The sequence below is a fragment of the Varanus komodoensis genome, unplaced genomic scaffold (assembly GCF_004798865.1).
Source record: "Varanus komodoensis strain SLA01 unplaced genomic scaffold, ASM479886v1 scaffold12, whole genome shotgun sequence".
In the NCBI taxonomy this organism is placed as follows: Eukaryota; Metazoa; Chordata; class Lepidosauria; order Squamata; family Varanidae; genus Varanus; species Varanus komodoensis.
The window spans coordinates 16,996,861-17,022,804 of NW_025335349.1; the positions used below are offsets into that span (position 1 = coordinate 16,996,861).

Sequence of the window (25,944 nt, forward strand, 5' to 3'; positions counted from 1 at the left end):
ACTGTATATTTATTTCTTTATTTGTTTCTTTCTATACTACCCATAAACCCAAAATGGTTCTCTGGGAGGTTCACAGGGTCAAAAAAAAACAGCAGCATAAAATAAAATACTGAATAACAAAATCAGTAACATGATTCTGCTTTCTCCACCCCACCCCCTTTGGATAAGTCACACAAGGAAGTCAGTAAATCATTATCTCATGATTTGGACTGGAAGCAGACTGTGTTAAATATCTGCAAGCAGGTCCCATTGGGATTCTTGTCAGTTTCGATGCACTTTTCAGATTCAGTTCAATATGACCTAGTTGTGCCTAAGTATAGATCAAGTCCCTTAAAGAAGGACTACGCAACCTCATTGTCCAGCTGGTACAGTATTCATATGTCCACATATAACCATACATGGGCACACACATGGTAATGCATTATCCCACATTCACATGCAACTCACACTGCAATCACTCTCGTACATCTCTGCATTTTGGACTCTTGGGATTGCTGCTTGCAGCTTCTATTGTTTATTACTGCCTCAGTGAAAGGTTTATTTGGTGTGTTTGGCCCTGGTTTACATATCACTGATAAATAATATGATAGTCTGTTGCAAGGATTATTTGGATCTTCTGTAACATATTTTATATGTTATTTAAAAATATTTTCTTGAGCACACAGGGTGCCCTAGAAATGAGGCTTTATAGCAGGAATCATACCTTGTTTTCCCTCTCCCTTTTTCAGTGGTGGCAGATGTTTGGGTTTTTGGTCGGGGGGCACCAGGAAGGGCTTTGGTAGTACTTCTAGAACACACTATTTGCCCCCGCCTTAGAGAGGAATCCTTTGCTGTGATATACTATGCCATGATAGCCTAAATGCTGGTTTGTCTGACATTATATGTGCCTGAAGTAGCTGGAAGAAGGCCTGCATAACTCAGGACTCACTAGATCATATGCAGACCACCACTTACATGCTCTACAGCTGTTCCTTTCTATTCTTTCTGAACAGGCCTTATTTTCTGGGATCAGTTCATAGTCCATTACAGTCTACTACTATAGCCATAGTCTGCCCCTATTTTGCCCTTTCAAGATATTTTGAGGGCACAGACATGCACACAAGAATTCCTCAGGTGTTACCCCCATGCTGTGCAAAGTTAATATCTGAGTGGGATGAAGATACATCTTGGTCCCAGTGTACATATGAGACTTGCCCAATCTGGTATGCCCCACATGTTTCAAATCCGGTTCTCAGAAATCTTGGATATACACCACTGAGTGGAGTGGATTTCCAAAACATCTGGAGAACACCATGTTTGGAAAGGCTGGTTTCTAACTACTGATGCTTAGAGGAGTCCTACAGAACCATTGGGACAAGTGAGACTTGCCTATCTTAAGTCCCCTTAATTTCAGTGGGCTTGCTCAAAACTTGATTAAGGTTAGATCTAATCCATAGCAAGTCCAATGTGAAGCCTATGGAGCCTGGCTGAAAAAGCGGGATGAGCATCCAGAGCAGGGAAAAGACTGATCTCTACCACTCATGTCTTTGTTGGAGCTTTGTGAGCTGTAGCAGATGAAAGAGTGCAGTTTGATGAGTTCTTTCTTGGGGAAATGGAAACACCCAGTTTCTTGAATGGCTGGGCATGTATCAGCAGGCATGGGTTTCCCAGAAGCAGTAGGAAACACCCATCCTTGTCTCTGCTGGGCTGCACTAGTGTAAGAGAATAGAGCCGAGAAGTCACCAACTACTGCAGGTTGCAAGAAACTGGCTTACCCCTCTTTGCATTTAGTACTCTTGGGATAGCTGCCTGCAGTTGGTATTGTTTATCCATGTCCCAGTGGAAAGTGGTTTGTTTGGTTCTGTGTTTACACATTATTATTATATTGTGAGCACTGATTTTGGTTCTTCTGTAACTAACATGACATAATGCTTGCATTTGTGATATGAACTGTTTGGGTTGTTTCTTATTATAATGATGTGCTTATTGTAATTAATGTATTGGTAGGGTTTCTTTTAACACTTAACACTGGCAACTTCCCAGAGACCTTTAGCTGCTGGGTGGTAAAAATCTAATCAATTAAATGAAATAAGTGTACACCAAGTAGATTTATTTTCAGTCTGCATCCTACCTAAAGTTGAACGTTTATTTTCAAACACTTTATACATAAGACTTAATTATGTGGAATCATCAAATGATGTTGATTTATAATGGAAAATTATATGTTCACTAGTACAAAGACTGTACTATACCGCAAACAATCAGATGCAAATGATCCAACAAGTTTATCCAAACCATACAAGCTACTAGTCTTCATGAGACTCTTCCAAAATAGGATTGAATTATATGGCAGGATTCAAAACCACACTGACATTTGAAAAGCTGAGGGAATCCAGCTTGAAATTCCCTAAAAATAGAAATAAGAAATGCAGTCTACAGTGTCAGAGAGCTTCCGGTCTTTCTTCACATTACTTAGCTTATTGCTCAGTGGACAAATAAAGAAAACTCAAGCAATTGAAAAACAAAGACTTCTGTTCATAAAAATTCATATATTCTTCATGATTATTCTGGAAACAAATTTTGCATATAGCAGTAAAACTCTTGTCATCTCTCTCCCCCTCTCCCTCTCTTGCTATATGAAACTCACTTATCTTGGAAGGCTAAGGCACAGATCTCGTATTGTTGTGTTCCGTGTAATAGTTTGGAAAAAAAGTAAGCTTCTCACAATTCCATTTTCTTGAAATGCACCAGAGGTTCTATGTGCCAGACCGCTACATGTGTCTCCTGCATACATGGGAGTGTAAAAATGGTCATTTGTAAAGCTGCTTCCAGTCACACTTTTGATAAATCAAAGTCAAGATTTAGCATGTTTTTGCTTGCTTGCTTGCTTGCTTGCTTGCTTGCTTGCTTGCTTGCTTGCTTGTTTGCTTGCTTTGTAACTACTTCAAAAGTTACTAAAGTAGAACTGAGCCAAAATTTCTCAAATGACTTTTTTTGAGAATTCTCCCCCAACACACACACACACACACACACACACACACACACAGTTTTTCCCTAGATAAAGAACACACGTCGCAGTGCATTCACTAAATATTGAGGGCATTATAGAGGTGCAAAACTTTGCCCAGACTGCCAAAACAGTTGCCAATGTTGCCACTTGCTACAATGGCCAATAAATACATAAAAATCCAAACTGCAGGTGCTGCTGCCATTGATGAGACTCCTCTCCAAGAAACCCAGTTGCATATCAGCCACAAATGAGACTGACTCATTCTTTTCTGTCTGCAGTTATTGGCTATTGCTCAATGCTGGGTCATGACACCTTCATCCTATTTATATCCTAGCAAAAGGAAGACCCTGATCTAGTTTCTCACACATGTACCTAGCTGGACAAGGACCTGTACATACAAATAGCTCCTGGAAAGCAATTAATTTGCTTCTTTCCCCAAAACAAGTGTTGCAGATGCATGCTTTGTTTAAAATGCCTTAATCACCCTTCTCAAAGGGTTTCAGAAGGGAATGGGGGCTCAGTGTATTCCCATGCATGGCAGCCTGATTACAGATTTTATACAAAGGCTACTCTGCCTGTGCACAACTGAATTACATTCAAGGATGTCAATGAGATTAGCCTGTAGAGGATAATAATTTGGCAACCTATAACTCTGCTGAATGCACCTAGGTTTTAATTGGATAGAGCCAGCAGCAGTTTTCAAGCTGGAGTATGGCTCCACAAACAGAGATGTATGTATGTATGTATTATTGAAAACTTTTCTATTTCATTCCTACTCTAGTCCAGGAGTGGGCAGCTTGTGGCCCTGCAGCTGTTCTGACATGCAAAGCCAATGGTGAGGTCTGATGGAAGATGTAGGCCCAAGTTGCTGGAGGGACATTGTTTGCTCACTCCTGCAGTATCCCTATGCAAACATTTGGGTCAAATATGGGAGCACTAAAAAAGTGGAAGTGGCACGGGTGAGCTTACCCATCTGCTCCCAGCATCCCCAGCAATTCAGTCCAGGACCATCCCACAATGGCAAGGAAAATCTGAAACAGATTCTCCTCACTTGAAGGCAGTTGGGAAACCCTGCATGATAACCCTTTCTGCAAATGGGTGGCCTGTTTGGTAACACAGAAGCCTCTAAGCATGATCAAGCCCTCCCCAGCTTTGGGCCCTCCTGCTGATAGGAAGATCCAGGAAAAAATGAGATGTACATTGCCACTGTATGATCCACTTGTGCACAGACAGACAACATGAAACAAGTTGGATATATGTGATTACCATGCCAACCCATACATTCCCTGAGAAGCACTGCTAAATCATTGAAGTCCGTTCCCTTCCGTCAAGATATCTGCAGAAGTTTCCCCTGAACAAGATCCTTTGCATTCACCTGTCATTTCAATGTAGGCACATTTTTGGCCACGGATCAAGGAGCAGGTGGGCGGTTGGGGTGGACGGGGAGTTCTGGCAACAAACAGGAACATGAGCAAGCAGTGCAGGGAAAATTATAGACAACTGCAGTTCTGGCATGTAGAAATATTCATTTGAAGAAGACCACCACACCAAATGCTGGGTTACAGTAGCTATACGGATGAGAACATAAAAAGAGAATAAATGAAGGTAGGGATAGGATGTGGCTGCATGGAACTAGGCTCAAATTCTGCATGCCACAATATTTGCTCAAGAAAGTATTCATTTCCCCAAGCACAGAATCTACAATTTACCAGATTCTATCTTACCCTGGCACTCCAGAATCTAAGCAAATCTTAAAATATAGACATATATATTCTACATGCTTTATTTGCCTCCTTCTGTTTTATGACAAAGTTTCAGTGTTCAAAAATATTGGCATCTTATCAATGTCATCCGGTTTGGATGTGATTCTTTGTTGGCAATATGAGAACTGATGCTCTAAACAGCTGCTCCCTAGATCTAAGCTGGGCAAGGCAGTATATTTGGTCCCGAGGTGGTATCTTTAGGAATATAGCTCTTAAATATATTCACTGACAACTTTAGAGCATGCATAAATAAGACAATCCAAAGGGCAAAGATCCTGAAAGGCAATATTTGAAAAGTTGTTTAGGATATATCTCCAAACAGTTATCCCTGGAACTTTTGCAGTCATATAAAATATTTTCCAAGATCAAATGTTTCAAAGGTCAGCAGTTCATAATGTTCACAAATTATCCAATAAAGGACAGCTGAATTTCAAGGGCAGTAAGGGAGGAATAACTTCATAATACTGATTGCCACAAAACCCTATATGAAGTCAAGTCCTCTCTTCATCTCAATATTCAGTAGCCTTCAAATGCTGAGGAATGTAAATCAGGAATGTTTGGTAAAAGTCTCTGGCCCTCTATAGTTTCAGCCTATAAAAGAATGTTCTTCTTCAAGAGCTCTGTAAACATCTTATAGACAAACCTTGAAAAAGCTGAATGGGAAGGACTCAGCAGTGAACTTTGAAAGATAAAAACAGTAATGAACCAGGAAGGAAGGAAGGAGGAAGGAAGGAATAGAGAGGAAAAATTATAATTCAGGACAAGATTCAGTGGAGTGATACATGAACCTTCCTTTTCTCAGATAGCATTTGGAGGAATAGAAGTGTGTTTGATACATATAGCTGACATTATTAAATTGAATTTAAATCCCACCTTCTTTACTCTTGCAAAGAACCTAACGGGGCTTACATAACCCTCAACTATGCCATTTTATCTTCCTAACAATTCTGTGAGGTAGGTTAGACTGAAAGTCAATGACCGGTCCAAAGTCAGCTAGTAAGCTTCATGGCTAAATGGAAACTAGAAACTAAATATTCTGAGTCCGCAGTACAACACTCTAATCACTAAGCTACACTGGCTCTTATTTATGCATTTACTGAAGCATAAACAAGTAGTTCCTAGAATTACAGAGAAGTCATTACTTGTGCAGAGTTCGGTGAACATGTGGCTCTCTACCACTACCTCTGTGTACTAAAAGCAATGGATCAAGGAGATGCCAAGGATTAGGAGAGTCTGATAGTCACCCAGTAAGCTCCATGGCTGAGTAGGACTAGAACCCAGAACACAAAGGTCCCCAGTCATACACTCTTAACCAGTATACCTCATTGGCTCTTACATTTACAAAAGAGATATTTTGAATATGCATACATAGAAACATAGACACAGAGAGAGTCAGAAGGGGCTCCCAGGCCATCTAGACTGACCTCCAGTTCCAGCCGGCTGTGCTCATGACATGCCTACCATGTGCATGTCCAGCATATCCTTGAACACCCTTCAACCACCTCCAGTGGAAGCCCATTCCAGAACCTAGGGGTCCTAACTCTCAGGAAATACTTTCTGGCATCCAAATGGAACCTTGGTTCCCTTATATCATATATACTGACGGAACTGCTTTCTGAACCTATTGTATTAGGACCTCTGGGCAGAATTCCTAGTCATATGGCTTTCCATCTATATGCACACAGTATAGGGATAGAGTCACCTTTCAGACTTATGTGTCATGAGGCTGGTGCTCCTTCCCAATGAAAGCAATCACTCCAGCAGATACTACAAACGTCTTTATTCTAAACAGCTTTACAGGTAAAATCAAAACAGGATAGAAGGTTGAGCTCTCATTCTAACAAAGGTCAATCCACACTTGGTTTATGAATCCTCCATGGCTGTACCCCCAAAGGCGAAGCACTGTGACCCCTCTCTTGCTGTCGGTCAGTCAGTCTGGATTCCAGCTGCCCCAGTCTGTGCATGCGCCTGTGAGGACGAGCATCCTCAAGCCCCACTTATCCCTTATCAGTCTGGTTCTCACACTCCATCTCAGAAGACTGAGAATCTGTTCTCACGTTTACCCCCAAATTGTCCTGTTCTCGTGCCTCTGTTTGTTCCTCTCTCTGCACCCCCTTCTCTGACCTCTTCTTACTCTCAGCATCTGTGAAAGTGGGGAGTAAAGTTTGTTCTGCTGAAACCAGAAATAGCTCTTCATCGACACTTTGGTTCTCATGAGAAGTTTCCTCCTCTTGTGCACATGTAAGAGACTCTTCTGAGCACAAGCGCACATTATGCTCGTGGCCACAGAGACACCTGACTGGCAAAGTGCTGGGGACCGGGCTAGTAAGTTGGTATTCACTGAACACATCGCTGCATTGCTTCTGAGCATATCAGCATCACCAGCACTGTGATGAGTTGTCAAACAATACACATACATTAAAAAGGGCAAAAGTTTCCCCATGACATTAAAGTCCAGCCATGTCCGATTCTAGGGGACGGTGCTTATCTCCATTTCCTAGCCAATTTAAAAAAAGTCTATATATGCCCTATTCAGGCATTCTGTACCTGAACAGGGCAAATATATAAAGAGAAGGAGCACTTCAGCTCTAGCCTTCTCCTTTGTCACATTTGTCTTGTGTAGAGTGACTGTTTGCAGAATAGTCCCTTCTGTACCCATAGGGGGTCTCCATGCGAGCCTCTGAACATTGACCTATGTTGAAGAGCTTCCAGAAATAGAAGATTCTGTCCTCCGCAGATCATTGCCTTCCCATAAGTATAAGGCATTGGCTGTGGCAGAGGAGAGGAAAAGGACTGGAAAGTTTCCTTTGCTTGTGTGTTTGCTCTTTTCTGGTACAGAAAACCTGAATAAGCTTAAGGAGATAACACAATCAGGAATTTGGCTGAAGCTGGTTTCCCAATAAATATTGAAAAGTCGCTTCTCTCCCAGCTGCTCAGGAAAAAGAAAGAAAAATTTAAAAGGCTTTCTTTATATTTAAAGCATACAGATCAAGTGTGTGAACAGCATAAAAAGATATCATTAGTGTATGTGAAAAAGTGTTCACTTACTAGTAACTCTGGTATGTCTTTCATTGTGCCAAAGAGTCAATGCCAAGACCACAAATGATTCTAAGTGGTTGAGATTTTCTTTAAGGGTGGTGGTAGGGAAACAGAGATGGAGCTGAGACACAAAGTTCAAAACCAGATTTCTTTTTCCAAGCTTCAGGGTTTTGCAAGGCAGAAAGATGGACAGCGGGGGTGGAGGGAGGCGGTTTCCTACAGTTTTAATTCAATTTGTTGTTTAGGGAGAAGGCTAGTTACAGAATCTGGATGAGGATAAGATTCACGTGTTTTTCATTCTCTCTAACCTTCCCCACACTTGATTACTTGATCTGGACCTATGGTGGCTCTGTGGCATTTGGGGTATGGAATGTAAACTGCCATAAAAGTGGTATTCCACACTGGCAAACACCAGGTCATTGTGGTCCCAACTACATCCCCCTTCTCTGCATATCTCCCAGGGTGATACTGAGTGGGAGTTGTTTGGAGATTAAAGTTATATTGTCCAGGATACTGAGGGTAGAGCTGTGCTGTTGTTGCTTTCTAAAGTGTCTGTGAGCAGTACACACACACACACACTTAACGTTGTTCAAAGAAGCTGCTACCTGCTAAAGGAGATTCCTACAGAATTGCTCCTTGGAATAAAAAGGCTATATGCCCATTGATCTGTTTGCAGAACAGAATAGGTCATTTGGGTAGAGCTCCAATGGGTGCATGTTAAAATACACATCAAAGTGTTGAAGATTACTACTGATGCTTTTGTCACATGCCAATCCAAACCCTTCTTGGCTGAGGCTGCATATGTACAGTTTACTCATCACATTTGCACTGCTTTTATGTGGTTAGCTCAGGAGCACTGATGTTCTCTCTGCATTTGATTAGCAAAACATACATCGCTGCTGCTTTAGGGCCAGCATGTTCTCGCAGGGAGAATGTCAGGGGGACATTCTGGAGACAAGTTTGATGACGGATAGTTTGGTATGATTTAGTGTTACCACAAAGTGCCGACCTACCACTGTTATTAATGAAAATAAATAATTTGAGGTTGGATGCCCCATCATGACAGGGCTCTCCATCAAAGCCTGGGAAACATTTTGAGAGGCTAAAGAAATGTGGGGATACAAGAACAAAAAAGTGAGATCAGCTTGAAAGAAAGAAAGAAAGAAAGAAAGAAAGAAAGAAAGAAAGAAAGAAAGCCCTTTCATAGCCCCAGTATTGTGTGTGCACATTTTAATCATTGCCAAATAAGTAATCTCTTAAATTTCACCAACCCTGAAGCATTTCCATGTTGGGGACCCCTTGATGTTTCTTGTGGGCACTTTGGAGTATCTCTGTGGGTTACTGAAACTTGAATGCATAAAGCTCTCAACAGCATTCAGCCACATCAATAGAAGAAAGAAGTTTTGAACATCTAAAGCAGCCAACTGTTTCAAATTTAGACACAATGCATCATTTTGGAGACAATATGGTTGCTCTATAATTACAACATTGGTAAGATCTTGGCCCTGCTCTTGGCTGCAGGTGGAAAACAAGCACAACCAGAAGCCTAACATCTACCAGTTCCTACTGACACCTTGCCATAGGAACAGTCCTTCCAAGCTTCTGAACATGGCAACCCTCTCAGAAAGAATTCCTTATCTCATAAAGTCTCAAGGTTAGTCCCCAGCATCTCCAGGTTGCTGATTTTTGAAAGTGTCAGGTAACAGGTGATGGGCAAGAGGTTTGTCTGAGACTGTGGAGAGGCACATTTAAAGTAGATGATATTAGCCTAGACCAGGCATGCAGCTTTCAATGTGTGTGTGTTTTGGGAATCCCAACATTACATGGCAGTGTCTATGTTTGCTAAGGCCAATGGGTGCTCCAGTCCAGAAATGGCTGAAGTAACATGCATTCCCTGTCAGAGGGCTAGATGGACAAACAGCCTGACCCAGATCTGTGAGAATTCAGCACAGTGGCCAAGAGAAGATATCATCAGTGTGGAAGGGGTCAGAAGATCTTGTGGGAAGCAGTGCATATGGGAAGCAGGGCAGACCACACCAAACTGGTCCTGTCCTATGAAGCCTTTGTAGCTGAAGAAAAGGAAGCTTCTGCTCACCTACTTAAAGGTGGTGTTGATGCTGCTTCCTTGCATTAAGCAATGTCTGTGTCATCTGTTATAGCTGTTATGCAACTTCTTTAGTAAACAAGGAGATTGTTATAAAAGATATCAGGTGTGTCTATTGTCCTAACCATCCTAGGATCCTGCAAAGCAGGCTTGGGCAACTTATAACCCTTCGGATGTTTTGGTCCACATCCTCCAACAGACCAAGCTAGCACAGTTGTGAGAGATAATGGCATTTGTAGGCCTAACTTCTGGGCGGGGTGGGGGGGACAAGTTGTCCACACCTGCTTTAAAACAAGGAGGGAGAAACTGTGTCCAGTGCAGGACTGCTTTTTCTTGTGGGTCATCCGTCAGGCGTGACAGCAGTGAGACAGGCCAAACACAGCAGGGAGTAGGCCCAGAGCCAATAGTGGGTGGCGCATCTCTTTATACCTCCCCTTTTTACCCCCACCCCCTTTTTCTGTCTTCCTTACCAGGATACCTGAGAAGAAACATATCTGTCCTGCCAGAAGTCTGAGCTGCTCCTATGCAGTGGTTGCCTTGAAATTAATCCAGGACTGCATGCAGCCCTAGGGACACATTCTTGTTATAAAGGCTGCCCTAAAGTACCTTCCAAAGAAGAACTGATGATATTCAGGATGCATTACAGCTTTGCCTTCTTTGTCTTCTGTGTGACCAGTCATAATTTTTATTTTAGAGCAAGGCATTTTGTTGGTGTTGTATGAGGAGCAAAATCAGATTATGCAACCATCAAGTAATGAGGTGTTGGAATAGCTTGCACAGCCTCAGACTGCAATAAGAGTGTGGCCTTGTTGGATGGCCCTCCATGGAAATAAAAGAAACAGAAGCAAGGAAAGAGACCTCTGTGTAGGTAGGGAATGAGCATGGAAGGGAGAGGGCTATGAAGAGGGATATTCAGGAGCTAGAGAATATTTTAAATGTGTCAGACTAGAGAAACTCCGTCTGACTCATTCTGGGTTGCTGCTGTTTGAATGCCATCCTTATAGGTAAGGTTAGAGGGAAAGCAATGGAAGCTGGGGATACTGTGGGAAGGACTTTGCATGGATTCTAAAGCATTAGTGGCATGAGAGACAGGTGGCAAAGGGTTTTCTCCAGCCTGGAGTTTAATCCAAGGAATGGCTTGAAATGTTCACCTGATATTTGGAGTGAGTGTTATGAGTTTTTGAGGTACATGTGTGCATTTGGACATGAACAGGCACAAGAAGGGTAGTCTCTGTTCATACAGAATTAAAAGGACAACGTGGAATATACAAGAACTGAAGCAGGGAATGATTGCTGAAGATTTTCATACTCAGGAGTTTGGAAAACTGCCACTTCATTTGCACATGCATTGTGTGACACATGAATTGTAGCCTTGAAACAGCTGCTACTCCATTCAGCATTTGGGTCCCACAGTGAGAGAACACAAAGTGTAATGGTTTGTGATGCTGATATTCATAATGGCTTAGAATAAAACCTCAGAGAATCTCAGTGCTTATATCAACCTGAGCAGTGTGATTCCATTATGTCCCATAGCATTAGGCCCTCTGTGCATTGGGAATCCATAGTTCTTTGGCAGTTTTCCCCACAAATGCACCCAGAACTCATTTCTGCACTCATCACTCATGCCCTCTTTCCCCTAGCCTTGTCAATCAATCCATCTTTTCTTCCTCCTACCCCCCTCACTTCTCCTTCCCAGCTCCCTTCCTTCCTCCTCCCCTCCCTCCCTTAAGCAAGCAGTGATCCATATGGTGGTGATCCTGGGAAACATTTTGACCCTCATTGCCAAAACATAAATGAAGAAAGAACCTATTTGCTAGCACAGCAGCCAGGTGGTTCAAATGGAGAAGGAATGGATAGAGTGCTTATGGGAGAACCTACTCAAAGGAAATTGTATATAGTGGGCCAGGCAGATGGATGAGTGAATCTCGACAAAGCAAACAGAAAGGCGATGTTTTTTCATGTTAGTCTGAATGTAAGAAGAGCTGATATTATTAGAGTACCCCAAATTGTAGAATAGGAATTATACAGAAATCCAATGTATCACCACACCATGGAGACAACTTCTTTCATTTAAGCAGATTCAAATGTCCTACAGTAAGAAAATGGGTACCGCATGCATGCAGCATGCCCAAGCTCATCTGGAGGAATGTGGTACACCCTCATTATTCATCCAAGGAAACTCTGCCACTTTGTACTCCAGATAGAGAAAATCTGTTTGGATTGGCAGTAAATCTGACTTGCCGAATTAGCTCTCAGGAAGCCGATAGGTCAGTGGTATAACACATACAGAAGGACCCAAGTTCAAGTCTTAGCAGTTTCCCAGGTGGGAATGACTCTTGCCTGAAACCCGGGGAGCCACTGCAAGTCAAAGCAAACAACACTGAGTGAGGAGGACCAATGGCTTGACTTGGTATAAGGCAGATAGTACAGGGTTCTATCTCCATGCCAATGCCCAATTCCAGGGGTTGCAGCTTAGTGGGAGAGCACAAGCTGTGCATTTAAATGGCCCCAGGTTCTATCTTGGCCTCTCCACATAGGACTAGAATAATGCCTGCCTGAAACCCTGGAGAGATGTTGCCAGTCAGTGTTGGCAAGACTAGCTTAGATGACTCAAGGTTCTCACCTAGAATTATCTTAAGGACAGTGTACAAAAAGGACTAGATAGATTCCATACACACACCTGCACCATTGTGAAATTATTTGTACTTCTATTGGTATCAAACATTTGGGTTATTTTATCATAGGAAAAGAGTCCTATATAGTTTTCAAGCTAAAAATGTCAGACAACTATTCTTTGATGATGTTTAAATATTGAAATTACAAGTTAAGTATTTCAATAGCTCATGACAGCCAATTATTACACTGTTGGAACAAACCTGGCAGATATGAAACACAGGGTTGAACAATGAAGCAAGATATCCTTGTTAAGAGAAATACTTCTAGCAAAAGCTGTAAATATGTTTACCAAACCATCATCTCCTTGTAGATTTGGCCAAAGTAACCCATCACGGTCGATTGGGTCCTTTCCCAATCAATCACATCCACACCAGCAATGAATATGCAATTGTCATTGAACGATGCCAAAATATCATTTCTTTTGGTCAGACAAGGAAATCTTCAGTTCAATTTCAAATGACGGTTTATTGAAAGATTGGTTTTTAAATATTTATTTTATTTTCCAAAATCTCGCAAAAAATCATCAGACTGCATTTCTTCTAGATTAGCTAAAATAAGAACCTCACAATGTCAACGTTCTACTTAAAAAAAGCATACTTCAGTTTCTTTTTATGCCACCAGACAGCGTTTGGGATATGTTCTAATAGAAATCATATATTTTGATTTATTCTAACACTAAATAGTTTTAATGAATTTGATATATTGTAGCAAAAGTTCAAGACCCTACATAAGCACAAACATTGTGTGTGTGTGTGTGTGTGTGTGTGTGTGTGACAGAGAGAGAGCGAGAGAGAGAGAGCGTTTTAAAGATATAATGATATACTTGACAAATATCCAGAGGACTAGACATATTTTACATTTACGTCGTCTTAAGCTATATTTTGCTCAAATATCATATTGAAACTGATGGTTTAAAAAAAAAGGCATTAGATGACATAAACCTGAGCTTTGGCACTTTAAATACTCTCTGTAATACATTATTTGCAATTAACTGTTGCACATTCATTGGATGGAGAAATCCCTGCTGGAATGACCTAAACCGACAGCAGCAACACAGCAAATGGGTTGTGCAGTGATGTTATAATGTAGTTAAACACTTCAATAGGCGTAATTTATTCCCCCCACCACCAACACCCACACAGAAGCGGGTTCCTTTACTCTATGGAAAGCTGGCACAGAAAGAGCTGCGATCTTTGCTCAATTGCTACTTTTAAAGGCCATGGTGGGAAACCTTTCACCTAGTTCCAAATGCAGAATGCTGGTGAAGAATGCAAGTCTTGAAGATACTGCTCAGCCACTAGCTAACTTTTCATCATATCATCTTTTCTTAAAACGAGAGGGTCAACTGCAAATCTGAACACCACCCACCCTGCAACACCAGAGGCTCGTTTTTCATTTTGCACAGTTTGTAAGCAGAACTGTGGGCTTAGCTCAGTCCCTAGTGGTCAAATATAGAACATGGAATGGTCTCCTTGATGCAATTTAGCAGAGCAGCTCTTTTCGAAAGGATGACAAAAAGAAAAATGGAAAAGAAAAACAACAGCAATCCCTGAAAATAAAATTTCTCTCCTGCATGCAAAGGCTCACTTTTAAAAGCTCAAACCGATACTCCAAAGAATGAACAATTATCTCACAATGGAGTAAAGGGATCTCCCCCATTACTTGAAAGTATCCTCTTGTTCAATTTATTTGTGCAGCTTCAGATTGCCAGCTTGCACATGCCAACCTGGGAATAACTCACCAAATATAGTGGCACTCACTTCTGAATAAACATAATTTACTTTTTGCTGTTTCATGCAGAAAGCAAAAGGAATTCAGCACACCAAAGAATGAAAAGCCACTTGATTTCCTTCTGCCTTATTCTTCAGGTTTCAACTTGTCATTGAAAACAAATGACTGTGCATGATACAGAGGTTAACAATAAAACGCTTGTGGTAGCGTCATTTACATGTCTAGTCAGAAATAAGCTCCGTTCAGTTTATTGACTTGTGACATTTCTGTCCTGCCTTTTTCCTGAGGAGCTAAAGGTGGTATACATGATTCTTCTCTTTCTCTTCATTTTTATCCTTATCCTGTCAGGTTAGAGTGAGAACCAGCTTTTGGCTGAATGTGAAGTAGAACTTGGGTCTCCCGACTCCCAGTATATCACACCACCTGTCTTAGCAGTGTTCAAATATCTGAAGGGCTTCCATGCAAACAATGTGGAATAGACATTTTCTCTGTTGCTCCTGAGGGCAGGACTGGAAGCAACAGGTGGAAACTGCAAGTGCTCATACTTCGTTACCATAAAGAGAAATGGTAATAGCTATGTGACAGTGAAACAGGTTGCCTTAGGAGGTTATGGGCTCTCCTCTCCTGGAGAGCTTTAAGCAGAGATTGGATGACCATCTTTTAGGGATGCTGTAATTCTCTTTAATTTATTTATTCACAGCATTTTATGGCACCCACAGCACAAAGTTCTCTGGGCTGCTTACCATAAAATCAAAAGTTGCATTTTAAAAAGTGCAGCAACATAGCAAAAACAAAATCCACTCCAAAATTAAACACAGGTTCTAAAGCTGAAAGCTTAAGTTTTAAATCCCTGGGTGAAAAGAAAGGTCTTAATCAGGGGACTGGACTAGATGACCTCCAAAATCCCTTCCAACGCTAGGGTTCCAATATTAATCCCAGCCCAAGGGTGCAATTTTATGCAGCCTTTGGAATAAGGTTACATGGGAGTCTTACATGGGAGTGAATCCTGTTGAGTACAATGGGACTTACACCTGGGTAAACAAGCACAGGATTGAAATGTATGTGGCTTATTTTATCATTCAGCCCTAATGGTGTTTCTGGTGTAATAATATACTGCAGCACTTTAGGGACCTCTTAGAATGGATAATGAATGGATTATATGTGCAATGACCACTGAGGCACCTTTGGAACTGCCAAAATGACTCGAAACCGCTTGTTAGGGAGTGCAATGGTATGTTGGATTTCGTGCACAACCTGCTTTTAAAATGACAATTATCAGCTGTCCGGGAAAATGTTTCCCCTTACCTAGCCACAATTCTACAAAGATTTATGCACACATATTTTAGCAAGGACTTCCAGCAGAGCCAATCTGACTAAGTGCACATGTAACATTGTGAACCTCTGTCAGCCTTTGCTTAATGGAACCAAAAACAGCTGGAAGAATCCAACCACTTTATCCATGCAGGGCAATAAACCGAACAATTAACTATTCTTAACTCATTCATTGCTGAACCGGTGTAACGTCAACTTTTCTTCCAGTGACCATGGACATAGAAAACCCATGGTGCTTGATTTCAAATGCAAACTGTTTCAGTTGTAATTAAAAACAAAACAAACACTATTTTCCAAATAACTAAATAGATGCATGACATTAAACCTGTTGCCCAGACAAATGACAATACTTATTCCAAAGAGCATTCAGATAATTCTTAAAACATGCGCAGAACTTGCTTTTACTGTCAGCCCTCCAGCATGTGCACTTGTAACTACTAGTACAGGATACACACGCATTTTTCCTGGGAAGTCTGAAAAAAGTATATCTTCCAGGCAGATGCTTAAAGCTTTGTTCTCACTTTATCTTGCCATGAAGACCACACTATCACTGCAACAGTGTTGTGAATTAAAAATGGACCAAGGTGTGTGAGAAGATGAAAGATGGGCCACTTACCTTCTGCAGCCACTGAGTGTAATTTTCCATTACATGCTCCAGGCGCTGAAGTTTCTGGGGAGAGAATTCCTGTTCCATGTGGGGAGCATCCCTTTGGAGAGCGTTGGTGTTGTATTGGTCAGTGGTGCTTTCACGACAGTTCCCATCCTGTTCTGGAAGGATGAATGTGTAGAAGCACTGCCCATGCTGAATCCGGTTGTACCTTCTTGCATTGGACTCTGGACCCCGACGCTGATTACTGCAGCCTATGTGAGTCAGGAGAGCAGCAAGGAAAGCAAACCCAAGGAAAACTGTCATGTTACTAGCCCTCTTCTTTCCTGCTCTTGAGAGACACTTTTACCCACCCCTCTCCCTCCCTCCCTTCCGCCCTCCCACCCTGCCTTCTTTCCTTCTGATCTTTTTTAGTGTTTGTTTTGTCTTTGGGAATGAGAAGGAAGAGAAAAGAAGATGCAGAGAGGAACTGTGACTTTGAAAACAAAAAAGCCAAAAATTACTATTTCACGAGATCTGATTGCTTCCTTAGCTGAAGTTGAAGCAATTTATTGCATAGTAGCTGAGATTTATCGCTTCCTCTCTGTTACACTTCAGCATGTAGCCTCTTTTAGTCAGCTGCTCAGGCATAGCCCGGGTCTCCTTCTCCTACCCTAGCTGCAGCTGAACTGCTATTTCTCAGAGACCTCGGCGTGTTTTATTAAGGTTGTACATTCAAGCCAAGTTGGAAGCCGGCAGCCTTTCACAAGATGACTTGATAGGAATGTGTGTGCGAGTGTGTCCCTGTGCCTAGAGGATGCCTGACGGGTTCAGCAAAGAGGGATCATCTTACACTTGGCTTAAAGCATGACCTCAAACATGCACGCCTGCTCAGCCCCGTCTGCACACAAAACTGCTAAGCGCCGTTGACAAAGTTTAACAAGTCGAGCAGTCCACCTTAATAGACTGCCTATGTTCAGACTGAACTATTAATATGTACTTACGGGCTCCAAGTTTGTTGTAATTCACCCCCACCCCACCCCCAGTAAACATTAACATACAGACCACTGCACATGGAAAGTATCTGCTATCGTATAATGGGTATGTGGCCGTGTGACTCTCTTAGGAAATGCTACATCAGAGCATAGGTTGTGATTCCAGTTAAATGGAGCAGGGGGTGCTTGTTAACACAGCAGAGATTATCCTTAGAGCAAGAGCATTTCTTTTCTCAAAGCACAGGGCCATTATTCTATTCCAGAGATAGGATTAAATCAAAAGATGTCAAACAATTCCTAGGGAAATGCCATTCACAGATTATTTATTTGCATGTTGATACAAGACTGAAAAAGTGCTTTGCATTCATAGTATGGAGGATGCAAGCAACTAAATGATCCTACCCCCACCCACATATACAAGGTTTCAAGGTTTCAAATGCCTGGGCACTGAGCCAGTGAGCTTCCATGCACATGCACAAATAATACTGTGCACACATGAAGCGTTCATGATGGCAATTTTCCTCCTGCAGTCCTCTTTGCAGTCCAGTGTCCTCCTTTTTAAACAAGGGAGACTGTCACTACTTAAGAAACAACTGTTCCAGTTAGCCTAACTGTGACCATGGATCTGGTGCATTGCCTTGAATTTTGGCCAGATGAGGCATTTCGCACAAGTTTGCATATGTTATTCTCTTTGCATGCACCTTGATTAACACAAAAGGCTGGCGTGGGGCTATGCAGTCTTCCATCCATGCATCAACCCACCAAACCTTCATGGTGTTAACTGTGACCCAATATCTTATCTCCCAAGGACAAATTCTGTGTCACATTCTATTAACAAATGTTGCAGACATGAAGCAAAACTCTTTTCAAACTTCGTTATTGAGGCCAGTTCCTAAAAGCTGTGAACTGAAACATCTTCTTGGAAAAAGTGTTGCAGATTCCCTGTTCTCATGACAGAGCTTTGATGAATTAATGATCATTGCAGAGGGAGAAGGATCTCAACAAGAGGTGTTTTACCTAATTATTGATAGCATAAAAAAAGACATGACTTTGCATGATATTGATATATGGAAAATTATATGCACCAATGCAAATTTAGACATTGTTATAATGTTCCCTGTTCAGGAGCTAATGACTGATGGCAAATCATTCTTGTGGGTCTTTGTCTTTAGCCCAGAATTGGACTGGGCAGACCTTCAAACAGAGGACTGTTCTCTGTGAAAGATGGCATATGGCCACCCTAGCCATAGGACCTCCAATTCTTCAAAGGATGTATTTCCAATCATGACTTCAGAGAATTGTATTTAATTTCTGCTCTGCCCAATAATGAAAGCTCTCTGGGCAGTTCACAACAATTGTACTATGCACAGCTATAAGCCTGTAGGAATGCTGTGATTTATAGGATAATTTTTCTATCCAAAAAGTGTAAGGTTGTACTCTAAGACAGTGTTTATAGTGTTTCACACCATATCCTGGGAAAGCCAGAAATATCCACCAGAAGTGCTGACCAGTGCATCAGAACAGACGTTGCAGTAGATGTGAGTACATTTTAGTGGGCCTGGTGGAAATGCCTATTGACTGGTGCTTATAAAGAGAAGCAGACTTCCTCTCCCATGGCCCTTTTGGAATGCTTTCAAAAGGGGTGTGGGGTGTTTTGTTTTTCAGTTTTAAGCAGCTATCAAATGATAATCGTTTCCCTACCTTTAATCTGCCCTGGTCTACTATAACCTGGTTAGCTATCTACACAGATAGAGTTATGGATATTTAGTTTGACTTAGTTCCTCTTGAAATTAATCAATACAGTGAGAAAATCATAGGGATTACAAAAGCAAACCCATTAATTTCAGTGGAAACGCAGTTGCAGATGATGGACAGAATCCTGCTGGTTCTTCTGCCCAGCAGATTTCTTTCCACCCTGCCAATCCCTTCCCACAAGCAGCATATCCCACCAAATCTGTTCAGCCAGAAGAACTCACTGCTTACACAAAGGAGTTTTAGCACATCCTAGGAAAAGCCCCGAATGAGCAGAACCACTCATTTGTGGAAGGAGGTAAATTAATGGAGCTCCCTCCTGTGAACTCCTCTCACCTGCCTCCTTTCAGAAACACATTTCTGTTCAGTTTGTATTACTCTGGAAGTGCTACTCAAAAACAGAAGGGTTGTGTGAACAGAAGGTTTGCTTGTGCACAGAACTGGTGGGGCATCACAAAATCGGTGGGACATAACGGAATTGGTGGGCGAGTTGATTCAGCCCATACACACAAAGATGAGTGTAAAAATCTGGGTGTGTGCGAAGAAATAACTGGATTCTGCATGAACAGTGCACCTATTTGTTAATCATTCCAGAACAGGATGAGTTTTGTTGGAGATTTGATTTGGCTTTTTTTAGGGTTTTATCTGTTAGATAAAATGAAGTTGCATCATGTCACACAAAATACTTGACTCTCTTCCAGCCCAATTTCCTGTTCACTGCAGAGAGAAAGAGAGAGAGAGAGAGATAAGAAAGTAACAAAAACATGAGAGCCAGTCTGGTGTGGTGATTAGTGGGTTGGTTTGGGATGCAGGGGACCAGGTTTTAGTCCTCACTCAGCCATGAAGCTCATGCATTGACCCGTTGACGCTCTGGCTAACCTGGCTCACAGGGTGACTTTCAGAGGATTATGTAAGTTGCCTTTTAAAGGAAAAAGGTGGGATGTTAACATTAATATGGAATTGTAAATATTTCCCTAATAGATTTTCCCCAGACGAAACATGCATATTTTCCAACTGGCTTTGTCAGAAATTGATTTGATAGAGTTGATATCTGGCATCACAAACTATGAAACATCCCAAGTTTTTAATGTAATTTTAAAAGTCTAGAGCATACAATAAAAATTAGGAGATGTGGAAGGCCTCACAGGAGCTAAGAACAGCATCCACCAGTGCACTGGTACCCATGGACGTCATGCTGGAAAGCTAGGGCCTCTATGCCTCTGCAAGAATGCCATGGAGGTGATAAAGGAAGGCCATAGCTACAAATGAACAAGGTGGCAGCTCAATCCCTGGCATCTACAGGTAAGGCAAGAAAAGCTGCAACTGGCTGCAACTCTGACATGCTGCTGCCGCTAATGGGCCAGGTAAACTGAATGTGGGACTCAGTAAATGGCTGCTTCCTGTGTCCCAAGGTTTTCCTTCAGCCATGCAGCCAGGAGCTGGGTTATTTTAGACCTTGGATTTAACAGCTTTATGTGGGTAGATGTGAGTGGGGGGACTTTAACCATCTTTGTGTATTGTTCAGTTATAAAGCATGCAGCTAATGTTTTTCTTTCCACCCATTTCCCAGCCACTATTCCATGCTTTACAACTGCTTCAATATTACATGTAAAAATGTTTGCCCACCCTGATTTAAAATACCTATGTGTATACTCTGAACATGTGCTGTTTTTCATTTTTAGATCACTTAAATCATAGCAATGCCATGATGACAGGAATAAAATGGAGATCATTTTTGCTACTGACATCCTGTTCACCTGGCTACCACAGTCTGGATACTCATTTGCTCCCAGCTCAAGTTGTCAGACCCCTGGATTTTCAATATCCAGCCTTGGTTGAGCATCATGGCTTCCCTGTGGTTTAGTCCTGGCACCATTTATGCATCCTCTAATAAATTAGAGAACAATCCTATGGACTGTGTCCCAAAGACCAAAGGATTCTTTGGAGCCATGACCTCCTGAAGCTATAGACACAGCTATGACCTTGGAGGGGACTCTTAAATCTGAGCCTGTCCCCATGTCAGCTGCATTATGATGTTGCAAAAGCAGACTCAGAGGCTTCACAGGCATTGCAGTTGGTGAGGAGAGAGGGTGAGAAGAAAGGCCATATTGCGGTGAAACCTATACCTTCTCTAGTTCCAGCCCCACAATCATCCCTCCCGCAGCCCTGCTGCCACCCCACCTCCACTACAGAGGCTCAGAGGCTCATCTAGAATAAAAAAGCATGACAAAAGTGGACAGAAAAGTGGACTCTCCTCCATGGCTCTTGCAGCCTGTTGGGAGCAACCTAGCAGAGCATTGGCTAATCAGAGATTGGAGATTTCTCTCTATGGGGGCACTGCACAAAGGGCCAGCTGATAGCCACTGAGTAACCTGCCTTCAGTAAATGTATCTCATTAGTTCAGCTGCACTGTTTCATCATGCAGATAGAAGAATGTCTGAAGATCCATGTTGGATCAGGCAAAGATCCATCTAGTCTAGTCCAGCATTCAGCTCATGAGTGGCTAACTCAGCTGCCCATGGAAAACATGAGCAGGATGTGAGCTAACAGCTTCCTCCTGTTCATGTTCCCCAGCAATCGGCATATATAGGCATACACCATTGCTTTCTCCATTGCTCTCACTTTCGTGGCCCAGAGAGAATAATCAGACCTGTTAAACTGGTTTGGAATGAACTGCTTCAGCATCTGCTAGATGTCACAGGAGAAATGGCTAATCAGGGATCTGGGGAAGAGCAATCTAGACCTATTTGTTCCAAGTGCTGCAGGAGGTCCAGCGTCTGGCTGGAGGTTCCTGTGTGTTTGTACTTGTTGTGCATTGCTGAAATATCTTCTCCTTTGCTTCACAGATAAATAAATTATAAAAGACACCCAGCCCATGTATTGCACTGTAAGTCTCAGCATAATTTCCTCCAGGGACCAAATAAATTCTAACTACAAAACCACAAGGGAATGATGATGACCTGCAGCAAGGGACACCTCCACCTCTCTGCAGCACACACAAATAGAAGCACTCTTAAAAGATACTGGCACCAGTATTCATTTTGCTCCAAAGGATTCCTTCTACCATTCACCCATGATTGGACTGATCAAGGCACTACACTTCGGAAGCACAAGGGTAAGAAGAGATCAAAGTACAAAATCTCCCCACACAACGGTTCTGGCTCCAGTTTGAATCTGGTCTAGGCCTCTATGGGCAGGACAGACATAAAATGGCAATTGAACCCTACCTTTAAAGTCTTCTGCCTTCCCAGCCCTGCTCCTCCCTGGATTTGCTTTGGGGAATAGGTTAACTGGCAGTACAAAAGATTCATTTCCCAAGAGAAAAAGACTGATGACATCTTTCCTCAGATGGCAAAGGGCCATTTTCTCTCAGGGTGTGTGGTGCAGATATTTAGAAAATATTCTCCAAAGGGGTTCTCTGGGGTGGAGGTTACTGTGGTTGAAGACTATGCTTCACACTTAGTCTGGCATTACTTTCCATTTTGTTTGTTAGTAGCTGTTAGATATTTTCAGGTACAACCAAGAAGATGCATTGCTCTGGTTCTGTTGAAATTCTCAGGTGCTGCCAACTTACGAACTACTAGATGCACTCACAATTAGCTATGCTGGCTACGGCTGAAGGAATTTATAGTCCCAGCCCTCTTAAAAGCCACAACTTGTCCATTTTTGTGACCAAAGGCATACCAAGAAATACATATGGCTCCCCATGAGGACCATGATAAGCCTCTTCATTGCTTTGGTGCTTTCCTGGGTCTGCAGCCTTGTAGGCTCCAATATATGAAAGAACTGGCTTCGGGCAGGCAAGCCTGAAATTTTCTAATTGGTCCACATTTTTATATAAGGTGACCTAACCCACACTTGTCGAACCAATATTCAGAGTAAAACATCGTTATTCTTCAAATTTCACACTAATTTACGTTTTTCCTTGTAGCTCTCAAAATATAGCATATGAAATGCATACATAAGGAAAAGTTCTGTACAAAGCTGCATATATTAAGGAAATAGACATACCACAGTGTATGTGTTAGAGGCATATACAATGTATGTGTTGCAGAATGAGAATGCATGACATTTGGGATTTTTAAAAAAGCAGAATAATGTCAACATTGGACAGAATTCATTGATTAAATACACAAAAAACTACCATGTGCCAGATATAAACTAGTTTGAGATTCTGGCTTGGGAGCTGCAGGGATTCCTGATTCAGGTAAATGGAACAGAGGGAGGCAGAAACAAAGCTCTGAATGATAGATCCTATTCAGTCTTGCAGCATCATTATTTTCCTCCTCTTTTTCCTCCTCACTTGTTCTTTCTTCCTTTCCTTTTAAAGGGCACTTTCAGGATGCTGGAGCCTATTAAACAGAAGGGGTTAGTCCTTGATGTTTTGAGGACCAAGCTACATGGTTCAGGGGGAAAGAAACCTGCAACTCTTAGCCAGCTGTACTACTTTGGACACAAGATAGGAGATGACATGTTTGAATACCTCTCCTACATGAAATACCCCATGTAATTAGAAATGTAGCATGTCAGGCTTGTCTCATATAATTTCACCCTTGAGATGCTAGCTTTCAGAGTTATGTATGTGGGAAAACATTCAAATATGAGATCTCCACTCCATGGAGTCTGACTCAAAGGCTTAATAAAAATGTGTTTATTATGGACTGCAGAGAATACTTTCAGATCGATCTTACTTCCATCTCTATGGCACTGCCTGTGCCCCAAGTGTGTCTTTCCCTTCTATTCTTGGCTCAACCACTAATTATTTTGGATCATGAAAACAGCACCAGTTGAAGCTGGAGACGGCTACACAGGATTAGAAGGTAAGTAAACAACCATGCAGACACAGCGAGAAAGAGACAAAGAGGGAGACAAAGTTCAGATACAGGAATTGCAGCTATTTCTTATTTAAGCAAGGCAGCTTATTAATGAAAGATCACTTACATTTTTATACACTACTAGGCTCGCCAGCATTTAATATTTATTTTTACACATAGCCTTTAGAGATGCTCTGGGTAGATGGGTATAACAAAAGAAGCAAACCGCTGCCCACTGAGCTAAGGAGGAGACATTTATATATAGGAAATATAGTCATGGTTAAATATCCGTCTGTTCCTGTAAAGAAAGATACTTGAGACAGGCTTACTCATGAGGCTATCTCAGCTGTGAAGACTCTTCCACGTCTAGTAGACTATGAAAGGTGCTGTTGCACCCAGATCCTATCTGTGGGCTTCTTGTGGGCATCCGGTTGGCCACTGTGCACAGAGACTGCTGGAGCAGACGGGCCTTTGGCCTGCTTGAGCTGCAGCCTGATTATGTTCTTTATAGAAACCTGAATCCGAGTGCACATGTAATTAGAGACACCTAGTTTAAATGAACAGATGGAAAATGCATTTCAATGTCTCTTGAACCCAAGGGAAACATGGTGTACTCTCAAATGATTAAGGTGCTTCCAAACCAGATTTCATGTAATTTGAGGAACACACTATCCAACACCAGTTTCCTAGATTTTCAATTTCCTGAAAATGCAACACTTTAAATTCCATTCTCCAGCAAAGAATCGTTTTGATGTTTCGAACACAAATAGTTGTAAATTGGTGCAGATGGAATAGTTTGGCAGTGCTTTGGGAAAGGCAAGTGCATACGATATGCCACTGCCCCTGTTTTGAGCAGCTCAGTCAGCTCCTCCTCCCATCTCTGCTGTACAAGTACTGCAAAGATGATTAATTCTTCCTTATTTATTTCTTTTAAGAATTAATAAAAACTATTAAAAGGGATGGGGGCTTATTCAGTTCCAGATTGTGGCATGGGAGCACAGAGAAAGCCAGTGTGGTGTAGTGATTAAGAGCTGGGATTCAGGTGATCTGGACTGGCATTGAGCCAAAGAGGTGACTTTGGGCCAATCACAGACACTCAGCCCAGCCTACCTCACAGGATTGTTGTTGAAGGGACTGAGAGCAGGAGGAAGAGAATGATGTAAGCTGCTTTGAGTTCTTTGAAAGAAAAAAGGTGGGTCATCTCTATTTTTCCCATTTTAAAGTTGTCACCCTAAAGCTGCAAGTTGCCCAAGAGGGTTTCTTTATATGCCCCCTTTAGAACAAGTATAAGGGGCAGTTAGAAGGAGAAAAACTATACCCCACCACCCCAGCACTGGTTAGATTCCCCCCCACACACACATACCTGCAGCTGGTTGCTGAAATTTAACAACTACAGCTTTGAGACAGTCTATTTGCAGATCTTGTAGACTAAGTTTGCTTCCGCATCACCTCCTCGTAATGCTGAGGCATGCTATTTTGCAACTACCTGGAAATTAAATGGAGATTGCAGACAGCATTTGATGTCGCTAGGGATAGGCAATGTTCAACTTCACTTGCAGCCGCCAAATACTTGCACAAAGTTTGTTTTTCCATGTTTGCATTCCTGAATGTGAGCATCTTTTTATTGGTCAGGAAAAAAATCATTTGGGGACATTCTGCATTTATTAACTTGGAAGCATGCACATTTTTTAAAGTGCATCATTTGTATCAATTGACAACATACTTAAAGTACGTTGTAACCCACCCAGATAGCTGTGTGGTTAATAGAGCAGGCTAGAAATCAAATAATAAATAAAATAAATTAAACGTGCATATTGCCTCAATCAAAAACAACAAAAACCGTAAGAAATTGGATGGTGGGGGATTTGCACAAGTATGTGCAGGTTGGAAGTGTATATTTACACAAGTGGGTATTCTTGAATGTGAATGCAAGTTCAGGAACTCACATTTCTGCTCATGTTTATGTTTGGGGTGTGAACATGAACAAATTTTCCTATATCTCTAGCTAGAGTTGTACACAAGTTGTAAATTAGTTACTTCTATGTTTCGTGGATTGTCCAGTAGTTTGCATTCCACCATCCACTCATTGACAGATCTGATTTTGTCCAATGTGTTCATACATAAATTTGCAACTTCCTCAAAGTGTGCAAAATCTTACAACAT

General features: G+C 41.8%; 1 protein-coding gene across 1 annotated transcript in view; it reads right to left on the reverse strand.

Moving 5' to 3' along the window:
- Positions 1-16,591, reverse strand: part of ANGPT1 (angiopoietin 1) — a 147,245-nt gene extending 130,654 nt beyond the window's left edge. Inside the window, exon 1 of the mRNA XM_044422175.1 lies at positions 16,251-16,591. Within this exon, the coding sequence (XP_044278110.1) occupies positions 16,251-16,547 (297 nt within the window). The 5' untranslated portion in view covers positions 16,548-16,591. The remainder of the gene's footprint in view (positions 1-16,250) is intronic.
- Positions 16,592-25,944: the final 9,353 nt, after the last annotated feature.